Source organism: Oryx dammah, unplaced genomic scaffold (assembly GCF_014754425.2).
Source record: "Oryx dammah isolate SB20612 unplaced genomic scaffold, SCBI_Odam_1.1 HiC_scaffold_29, whole genome shotgun sequence".
NCBI lineage: Eukaryota > Metazoa > Chordata > Mammalia > Artiodactyla > Bovidae > Oryx > Oryx dammah.
The window spans coordinates 89,738,167-89,748,994 of NW_024070213.1; the positions used below are offsets into that span (position 1 = coordinate 89,738,167).

General features: G+C 49.0%; 1 protein-coding gene across 1 annotated transcript in view; it reads right to left on the reverse strand.

The window, feature by feature from the left end:
- Positions 1 to 8,829, reverse strand: part of LOC120858259 (keratin, type II cytoskeletal 75) — a 10,213-nt gene extending 1,384 nt beyond the window's left edge. Inside the window, exons 1-8 of the mRNA XM_040234200.1 lie at positions 8,278 to 8,829; positions 7,532 to 7,746; positions 6,531 to 6,591; positions 6,084 to 6,179; positions 5,125 to 5,289; positions 3,058 to 3,183; positions 2,697 to 2,917; positions 1,116 to 1,150 (exon numbers count right to left, since the gene is read on the reverse strand). Coding sequence (XP_040090134.1) covers positions 1,116 to 1,150; positions 2,697 to 2,917; positions 3,058 to 3,183; positions 5,125 to 5,289; positions 6,084 to 6,179; positions 6,531 to 6,591; positions 7,532 to 7,746; positions 8,278 to 8,763 — 1,405 coding nt within the window. The 5' untranslated portion in view covers positions 8,764 to 8,829. The remainder of the gene's footprint in view (positions 1 to 1,115; positions 1,151 to 2,696; positions 2,918 to 3,057; positions 3,184 to 5,124; positions 5,290 to 6,083; positions 6,180 to 6,530; positions 6,592 to 7,531; positions 7,747 to 8,277) is intronic.
- Between the last annotated feature and the right edge of the window lie 1,999 nt (positions 8,830 to 10,828).

Genomic DNA, 10,828 nt, shown 5'->3' on the forward strand with positions numbered 1-10,828 from the left:
AGATGTCCAACTGAAGACAGACACACAGGGAAATGGCCTGTGTGTCTCTTAGAGACAGAGGCTGGAGTGAGGCAAGGAACACCAAGGCTGGACAACTACCACCAGAAGCCAGGAAGAGGCAAGGAGGGTCCTCCCTACAGGTTTTAGGGACACATGGCCCTGCTGACACCTCCGTTTGTAATCTCTAGCCTCCAGAACCATGAGACAGAACATTTCTGTTGTTTCTCACCACCCAGTTTGTGGTACTACGTTATGGCAACCTTAGGAAATAAACACAGACTTTAGGTGCTTTCAAGAAAGGAAACTTTAGAGGTCATGCCAGCCAGTCCCCAAATTAGCTTTGAGGGTCTCTGGAGCCACTGGACAAGGACCTTAGGGAAGGAGGACCTCTGGGTGGTTCAGAGGGATCTGCCTTATTGAGTCATTGGTTAATATCATTAATCGCTAAGGTGACTCTCATGTCAAGAAAACTGAACTCACTTGCAGAGTGTAAGGTGTAAGAATCGTCTCTTGGCCTCACGATGCCAGCACTGAGCTCTGTAAATGGTGACTTCTGTGTTTACCAGTGCAAGCTGTGCAAGCTTGTTAATGAATGCCTCTCCTGCTTCTGGGGAGCAGCACCAACTGCCAGGTCTCCTAGAACTCTCACTGCCTTGAAATCCTTGGTATCTTTCTGTGTTATACTCCATAGAGTTAAGCCGAGGAGTGGGGCTTCTCCCAGACTGTTCTGGAAGAGGCTGCCCAACCGGCAATGCCCTAGTGCCCAGCATGAAGGCTGTCTCTAATGCTTGAGAGCAGTCAGTATCTCTCTAGTGTGATCCAGTCTGGGCAAGGGAAGGTGTGGCCTGAGGATCCTGCAACCCATGTAGAAGGATGAGAGCAAACTTCCCATTGCTCCCCTTGTGGTGCCCTCTCACTTGCAAAGAGGTAAGGTCGGTGACTTTAAGGTCTCTCCTAATAGAAACATAGAATCTCAAAGCTTCTCAAAATGAACCTCCCATTGGTGGGATCCCCTCCAATGCCCCATACATCCCTGGCACCCTCTGACATGCCCACCATCTCCCCAGTCCCCAGCCACATATACTCCAGATGACACGAGAGGATGTCATACTCACAGATATTAACTGGAGAAACGCCCTCTCCACTCAGCCTGATGGGGAGGAGGAGGGAGAAGGAAGGTTACTGTGGTGTCCAGCAGCTTGTGGTCATTTGAAATGACATTTGTGCAATTGTTTTAAATTCACTGAGAAAGCCTTCAATTATTTTTATTGCAGAAGTAATGGAGGTTGAAATTATTTAAATACCAGTAGTATTAAAAAAATTAATAATCTAATGAATGAAATAATGCAGAGTTGGGGTTCATAGGAGTCAAATTTGTAATCTCAGAATTTTTGGTGTAAACGAGATAAACACCTTAAAAAAATTAAAATTAAAGCGAATCATATGTTAGCGTCAGCTGGAAAGGCAGGGCTGTCATAGAACAAGAAGATCGCTCTGTCAACAATGGCCTATTGTCAGGTACCGAGGTTATTACAGGTGTGGAGAGGAGTCTGAGTCATAAGTGTAACAATAGCAATCATCGGTCTAGCCTTGTTGTAGCAACTAGAGTAGTTTTGCTTTAGCATCTTGAGGACAGAAGTGGCATTCATTATAAATGCAGACCTAGCCCTTGAAAGGGCTACCTACCTATTACCCACATTATGCCACTTAACTTTCTCAACAACCCCTAAGTAGGTATTACAATCTCGGTTTTACCGACGGGGAAATTGAAGATCAGAGAGGTTAACTAACTCGATCATGATCACAAAGCTGGATATGAGGTCAAATTAATTTGACTCCAAAGCCCACATCTTTGGCCATTGAAATGAGAGGGAGCTAACCATTTGCTGTGTCCCATCCATTGTTCTGAGAGCTTCACTGGTAGTCCCTCACTTTAGCCCTCTTAATAACATAGAAGATAGAAACTCTGGTTGTCCCATTTTACAGATGAGGACTGGAGAAATCACACGGCTGGTCACACAACTGGGACTGGCAGAGTCCAAAGTCCCCAGTGGGCTTTGGGGATCATGTGACCTGGCCTCTTTATTCCATCATTAAAGACATAGAAAGCGGGGGCGGGGAGCATTGGTGAGAGGAGGATGTCAAATTTCCTAAGCTTATGTAGCTAGTTTGGAGAAGGCAATGGCAAGCCACTCCAGTGTTCTTGCCTGGAGAATCCCAGGGATGGCAGAGCCTGGTGGGCTGCTGTCTAGGGGGTCGCACAGAGTCTTACATGACAGAAGCAACTTAGCAGCAGCAGCAGCATGTAGCTAGTTAGTGGTAGACCTGTTGGCCCAAATCCTAGAACAATTTATTCTCAATTCAGAGTCTTTCATACTACATATCCAGATCCATTGCGTGACCAAATTTCTCCTTTGATTTGATTTTACCTAGATCCAATCAGCTTCTAGATTTTTATGGGGTGCTAAAAGCAGTTGCACCTCAACTTAGGGATTGCTGATTATGATTTCCCTGGAAAGAAACTGCACCCGTATTCTTTGTCAGAGTCCAGTTCTACCAGCATTTTGCTCCCCTTTCCAGGCAAGGAAGGGCCTGTATCAACCTGTGTGCATGCGTGCATGCAAAGTCCCTTCAGTCATGTCCAGCCTGAGCCCCTAGGAATGCCCAGGCTGCTGGGATGGGTGATCTGCCCTCACCTGCATTCCTCGCCCTCCAGCAGCTTCCTGTAGGTGGCAATCTCCACATCCAGTGCCAGTTTGATGTTCATGAGCTCTTGGTACTCGCGCAGCAGCCGGGCCATGTCCTGCTTGGACTTTTGCAGGGCCTCCTCCAGGTCCACCAGCTTAGTCCGTGCATCCTTGAGGGCCAGCTCCCCGCGCTGTTCTGCATCGGCGATGGCTGTTTGCAGGCTGGCACACTGTAAGGAAAGGAGGAAGCCATGATCCTTACTGATAACTCCTGGAAATCTGGTGCTTCTTGGGAAGAGTCCTGTAAGTGAGGCAGAATGACCCAGAAGACATAAGTGTGCAGGGAGCTCTGGGTCCTGCCAGAATGTACCTGCTTCTTGACGTTGTCGATCTCAGCTCTCAGCCTCTGGATCATCCGATTTGTCTCGGAGATCTCTTGTTTGGTGTTGCGGAGATCATCGCCGTGCCGGCCGGCCGTGACCTGTAGCTCCTCATACTGACAGAACCGGAGCAGAGTCAGTCACCCCATCAAACCCTGGCCTGAGCACTACCTGCATGCCCAGCCTGGCCCTCAGTGCTCTGAGCAAGCCCATCCATGCACTCATCATTCACCCATCCCCTTGCTTGTTTCTTGACCACATCTACTCACCAGGCATGTCCTGGGCTCTGGGAATATCATGAAGAGAATAATCAGACTCCTGCCTGCAGTTTTTTGTTTTTTTTTTGAGATGGAAAATAATTGAACCAGGCTGGCATTTGATACCAGCAGTTATCAGTAAGGCTCCTGGTTTATTCCTTTCCTTACCAGCCTGCATATTATTGAATTTATAGCTTCAAATTGAGCTGAGTGTCCCTTAGGAAGTAAACTAAGTCCTATGGAGCTGTGATAAAGGAATCTGACTTAGATATGGAAGTGAGGGATGGGGTAGGGAATGGACAGGGACGTCCCTCTAGAGATGGAGATATTCACACCAGGCACTGAAGGCTGGGAAGGATTGACTGGCTCAGGGGAGAATATTCCAGACAAGAGAAACAGCCTGTACATGAAGCCACCAGAGCGTGCAGAGCACGAGGAGTGAGGGATGATTTGGCACTGTCCTTGGGGAGTTCTTGGTCATGGGGCATACATCAAAGACCAACTGTGACCATGAAGTTTGGTGGCCCCCCTGATGCCAGTGCTGGGGAAATGGAGGCACTGCAGAGAAACACCATTGGAAGGAGCTCAGGCTATAGAGGACCCCGTTCTGAAGACTTTGTAACAGAATCCTCCATCTTAGGTTGCTCTCTGTCTAATGGTGTGGGTCTAGGACACCATCATTTAGGAGAAATAAACGCACCCTGTGTCCTCCAGCAGACTGGAGAAAACTCACACCTTGCCCAGTGGAAGAAGAGCCCCTGCCTGAGTGAAGATCTGTCCAATTTCAAAAGTTCTGAATGGTTCAGCTTCTTTGTTTCTGGACACACATGGTTAAAGGCAACAACAGTCTTCGCCAACACTGCACATTGCAACCACCCCACTTGGAGTTAAGTGCATCCCACCTCCACTCACTGCCAAGGAGCTACATCCACTCTTGTAGCCCTGGCACCTGACACCTGCTTCTTTTCTACCACTTCCAGTGGCAGCGACTAAGGCAGTGCAAAGACCAAGGCAAGGGATGAGGGCCAGCTTGTAGGTGAGCAGCTGCCCTGGAAAATCATCTGCATTTGGCCGATAACTGATCTCATGGGTTGGAACATTCAGGCTGCTACACTCCTCCAAACCCAAACCTTCTGGCCATCTGCACCTTTGGACAATAGTTCTCTGCGGTCATGCCAACCTCCCTCTTCCCAGGGCAAGCTCTCTTGTTTGGCAAAGTGTTCATTTCTGCCCCCAAGCCCCACAGGACTGCTTGCTCAGCCTTTCAGGCCCTCCCTGCTCCTTGGGAATCTTTTGTCCCCCATCACTTCCAAAACAGACTAAAGCCCACCTCTTCTTGGAAGTGTTTTATTAATGCTTTTCCCCTTCTATGACTGTTCACTCATCTCATGGCCTCCCAGACCTTGGACTCCTTTTGTATTTTGTTCATTTACAACTTTGTAATTCTGCTTGGCATACAGTAGGAGTTCTGTAAGTAAACAAGCCCTTTGGAAACAGTTTTATGAGCATTTCTTGGTTGTTTGAGTCTCATCCAGCCCCCTGTCAGTTGGTAAGTGGTGGGGCGACTGTGGCTGTCCTGAGCATCCAGCATTGCCTGACCGCTTATCAGCATATGTGTGTATTGGGATTTTCACATCCATTTCAAGCTAAGTTTTCATAGCCTCCAAGACACTTCTGCCAAGTTGAAAGAAACAGGAATGCTCGCATGACTCCTGAGGCTTGTGGCTAGTAGTTAAACAATGATCTGAGGCTTCAGAGAACACTAGACCTGCAGCCTATCACGGAGGTACCCATGCTCACCTTGGTCTGGTACCAGGACTCAGCCTCCGCCCGGCTGCGGTTGGCGATCTCCTCATACTGAGCTTTGACCTCAGCAATGATGCTGTCCAGGTCCAGGCTGCGGTTGTTGTCCATGGACAGGACCACGGACGTGTCGCTGACCCGCGTCTGCAGCTGACACAATTCCTGCAGAGCCAGTTAACTCAGCGTCACCGCCGCAATAAAAGAAGGAGTCTTGAAATTACGCAATTGACCACCCATCTAAGTCAGGAATCCTTTGGCATCCCCAGCAGGGAGTGCCCAGCTCTTGCTATGCCAGCCGACCCCTGAGGAGTTTCTGGGTCATAGATCAGTGGAATGGGAGTGTGTCCCCAGTATCCATTCTCAAGGCTCCCCTCTGTGCTTTTTCTCTGAATATGAAGGATGAGCAAGTGTTCTCTGAATCCAAATTAGATCACGTTGAATATGACATATGTGACTCATATGCCAGCATTAAAGGTTTCTTCAGGATGGGGTGATTTTTAGGACCCCTCCCCCCCACACAGTGTGACTTCATTGCTCTCTATCCCTCTGTCCCCTTCCACAGGCCCAGGTGTCTGCCATCAGAGTGGAGATGCGCAGAAAGAGGCATCTTCAGGGGCCAGGAAGCACCCTGACCAATGGGTTGAGGGGCAGCTTGCCTTCTGAACTTCTCTGAGACAGGAAAGAGAGAGATGGGTCTTGATTCCTTGGGAATGTTACCCAGTGACATGGGAGTTTAGGAATCAACACTTGCTCCTTGCTCAGCCATGGGATTGCAGGGAGAAGACTCAGAGCTGGGGTGGGGTTAAGAGTGGCAGGACTTCAAGCAATTCTTCCCAATCTCCATGACCTCTCCAACCCTCCATCCCAGGGAGAGACTATATGGATAACATTCTGCAATATCCTTTTCTTGTCAGGCTTTAGACATAGGAGGGACAAACACATATGCAGGATCTTACTGCCTCAAAGAGCATCTGGAGGAAGTTGATCTCATCAGTCAGAGAGTTGGCCTTGGCCTCCAGGTCCACCTTGTTCAAGTAGGCAGCATCCGCATCCTGAAAAGACAGCACAAGATGCTCCTCTGAGACCCTGGCCCCAGGCAACAAGCCCAAAAGAAGCTGGGTAGACTCCCTGGCCCTTCTAGTTGGGATTTTAGCAAACTCTGTATCTGGGGTTTGGGGCTGGGGCTGGGTAATTGCTGGGAATTGTGGCTTGAGTCTCCTGGGCTAACAGAAAACAAGCAAGGTCATTGAGGCCATAAACGTGGAGGGAGAACCTTGGCCGGTTTGAGCTCTCTAGATATTCTAAGGGCTGAAATCACTTTTCTTGGGTGGCCCAAGGGTCTGTCACCCCACACTCCCAGATTCGGTTTTGAATCTTCTCCTTTGAGAGACATTTCCACCCACCTTCTTCAGAGCCACAAACTCATTCTCAGCAGCTGTGCGCTTGTTAATTTCATCCTCATACCTGTAAGCACAGAGGAGAGGGGGCGAGCGGTGAGTGAGGGTTTGATTGAACTCTTCTCAGGCTGAGGTGGACTACTTGTGTAGCAAGAGACCTTTGTGTGACTTCAGGTGATTCACTTAACCTCTGTTTCTCCCCCTGTAAAAGGAGAATAATTTCTTCTGCCAGTTTCTTTTTCCTTTTTTGCTTTTGTAAGACTGGAAGGTGGGCATGGAGCTGACAGGGATAGTAAAACATATTTATGCAACTCCATCCTCGTAGAGATGCACAATTCCAATCTTGAAAAACTTTTTGCTGCCTTAAGTGCCTGCTGGAACTGTGAGATAAACTTTGTTCAGGACACTGCTTCAGTTGATTTTGATGTATTTTCACTGAACCTCAGGGCAGCCATTTAAATAGTGTGGGTTTTTTTTTAGTAAGTAGATGTTGCTTTAAAATAGAAACCAAGGGTGAGCCACCTAAGGGGTTGGTGAGGACCATCTTTTCTATTGGATACCTCACCTATTGCAGCCTAGGTGATGGCAAGTCAAAATTGACTCCCTCAGGAGGATCAGATTGCCTGGTTCATACTCTAGGGTATACCCTGGCAATGCAGGCATCTCAATAATAGAGCCCATATTCATAATATACTATTTTACAGTCAGTTAAATAATAAACTGACTGTAAAATAGTATATTGCTTTCAGAGCTAGAATGTTTTGTTAGATGACACAGATGTCCCTTTGCAGTCATGGACACATGTAAGAGTCAGCTTCTTGTTGGTAGTGATGCATGAGATGAGAGTCCCTTTGTTACTCCATACCTTGCTCTCTTCTTCTCATGAGATGATGACTATAGGTCCAAACCTCTCTGACATGGGCATCTGCTCCTTTGCTCTCCTCTGGCCCTCATCAAGAGGAGTTTGGGGATGACTGCATGTGATCAGAAGGGTCTCTCACTCTCACCTGACTTTGAAATCCTCCACAACATCCTGCATGGTTCTCAGTTCAGCATCCAGCCTGCCTCGCTCGGTGGTGATGCTGTCCAACTGCCGCCGGAGGTCGGTGATGTAGGCTTCGAAGAAGGGCTCCAGGCTCTGCCTCACAGTCTTGGTACCCTGCTCCTGCAGGAGGCTCCATTTGGTCTCCAGGACCTTGTTCTGCTGCTCCAAGAACCGCACCTGGATGGGAGAAGAGAAGAAATTCTGGAGAAACTGGGGAGGCAGAGCCAGGCACCACCCCAATGGATATAGAAGAGAGGAAAAGTACTTTTCACCTGATACCCGTCTGCCAATGATATAGCTGACAACCCCTGTCGAAAAGGAAAAGCCCATCAAGTTACCCTGACATTCTCTGGGGCTCCAGAGAGCTAGTGTGGTGGCTCCTTGATGGGGAGCCGCCGTTCTTAGAGTGTCTCTACCAGCCCTGCTCTGGGTTAGGTTGGCTTTCTCAGGGAACTTAAGAACTTCACATTTCCCTCTGTGTTGACTGAACCAGCCAGCATGGCTCCCAAGGAGGATGAAGGGAAATACCCACAAGTCCTGTGGGGCAAGCTGGCCCCACCTGCAAATACGTCTGCCCCTGAGGGATGCTTGCTGAGTGAATGTGCTTTCCCGCAGGGAAGCTGTTGGGCCATGGCTGCTGTCTGAACTTGGCCTCCCCATGAGTTCCTGGCACCCAACCCCGTGGACCAGATGCAGCTCCCAACTCACCTTGTCGATGAAGGAGGCGAACTTGTTATTGAGGGTCTTGATCTGCTCCCGCTCCTCTTTCCGCACCCGTTGGATGTTGGGGTCGATTTGCAGGTTGAGGGGAGTCAGGAGACTCTGGTTGACGGTGACCTCTTGGATGCCTCCAGGGGGACAGACGGAGAAGCCGCAGCCCTCGTGGCCCACTCCAATTCCACCCCCATAGCCGAATCCACTGCTGACCCCAAACCCGCTGCTCGCCTTGCCACCAAAGCCACTTCGGAAGTTGCTGCCACACCCACTGATGGAGACCCGCTTGGTTCCCCCCAGGTTGTAGAGGCTGCGGCTGCCGAAGCCACTGATCCTTCCCAGTCCTCCACTGCCCCCTGGGGAGTGGGTCACAGACACGGAGCTGAAGCGAGAGCGGCCGGTGGTTGGGCTGGTGGCTGAGGCTGTGCTGAAACCCCTGCGGCTGCTGGTCTGGAAGGTGATAGTGGACTGTCTGGACATGGTGTCTGGGAGAGGCTGGTGAGGAGCGCTCCTGCTGTGGGTACGTGTGGAGGGGGATGGAGAAGACAGGGCGTCTGGGGTGCCCCAGCCCCCTGGGCTTTTATGGGCTCTGGGACGGGGGGCGGAGCACGCTCCTGCAGGCCTCTGAAGGCATTTTCTCGGCATCCACCAACCCTGAGCCCACACTCGGCTCCCCTCCGAAAAAGGCGTAAAAGCCACGCGCTTGTTCCCTGGCATCCCTCCCCCACATGGAAACTCCTTTCCAGTTGCAACTTGATCAGTAGATGAATGAGAAGCACGTTAATTGCCTTCAGTCATGTCCTAATCATGCATTTTAAAATGGACTCTGAAAACACTGCCTCATTTCCAAACCGCTCTCTTAGGCCTGGGACCAACTCCCTCCTGTGCAAACATCTTGTGTCAGCCCCAGTGACTGTGGTTCACTGTTTCCCATTCCTTCCTACCCCTTAGGTGTGTGTCTTACTCCTGAACTCTTTCTCGGCTATTAACTCTCAGAGCCCCCACTCCCAACTCCAACCCTGGCCCAAGCTGTCCGTCCAGATCTTGAAAATCCTGCTCTCCACCCATCTTTCTCAGGAATCCATCCCATTTTGATGGCCCCTTTGCTTAATTCTGAAGCTGCCATCTGTATTGTGCGGGTCACACCAACGTTCTGGGGTGTGAGTGAGTGTGTTCGTGTGAGCACATATGTCCTGTCTACTCCAGTGTAACGTGACCCTTAAGGTCAGGTCCTCTGCCTACGTGGAGAGAAGCTGCGAGAATGGGAAGATGGGTTTGAATCCCAGCCCTGCTTACTTCCTAAAGGTGAGACATGGGGCCAGTCATGAAACATCTCCGGGCCTCAATTTGAGTGTCTGTAAAGTGGGGTTTGTGATGACTATCCATGGGAAAATGGATTTTGCAATGTCAAGGACATGCAGATGCTGAGCCAACTCAACAGAGTCTTCTCTCCTGATATAATCACGTGTTTGTGAAGGAAGTGCCAGCAAGGTGCCCATCCTGAGACAAGTACTCAGTATTTGAAAGCAGCACAATGCACATTCTTTTTTCTTCATTAACAGGCTTATGGTTCTGTTGGGAAGACTACATTAAGACACACTGAGGAACTTATGAAACGGTGATGCTCCATAAAACACTGCCTCTTGTCTCTGTTTGAAGCCGCCTCATCCCAGAAGTGGAGAAGGCAATGGCACCCCACTCCAGTACTCTTGTCTGGAAAATCCCATGGACGGAGGAGCCTGGTGGGCTGCAGTCTATGGGGTCACAAAGAGTCGGACACGACTGAGTGACTTCACTTTCACTTTTCCCTTTCATGCATTGGAGAAGGAAATGGCAGCCCACTCCAGTGTTCTTGCCTGGAGAATCCCAGGGATGGGGGAGCCTGGTGGGCTGTCATCTATGGGGTCGCACAGAGCCGGACACAACTGAAGCGACTTAGCAGCAGCAGCAGCAGCAGCCCAGAAGTCTCCTTGACCAGCCACTCCTCCTGTTGATGGCCAAGGATCCTGACCCTTTAATCTTTCATCAGAAAGTCCCATGGCTACACTGAATAGAGGGCTCGTTTATTTTCCCCCGTTAGTCTTAACATTTTTTAAAATTGAAAACTTTTATACAATTTTAAAAGGTTACTTTGCATTTGCAGTTATGACAAAATATTGGCTATATTCCTCACGTTGTACAACACATCTTTGTAGCCTATCTTACACTCAATAGTTTGTACCTCCCACTTCCCAACAGCTATATTAGCCCCTTCCCACTGGTAATCACTGGTTTGTTTTCTGTATGTGTGAGTCTGTTTCTTTCTTTCTTTTTTTTTTTTTTTTTTATAACCACTGGTTTGTTGAGTTTTTTATATTCCACATATAAGTGGTATCATACGGTATTTGTCTTTCTCTGTCTGACTTATTTCACTTTAGCATAATGTCCTCCAAGTCCATAAATATTGCTGCAAATGGCAGAATTTTGTTCTTCTTTATGGATGAGTAGTATTCCATTGTGTGTATATATATATATATTTTCTTTATCTTCCACATCTTTATTCATT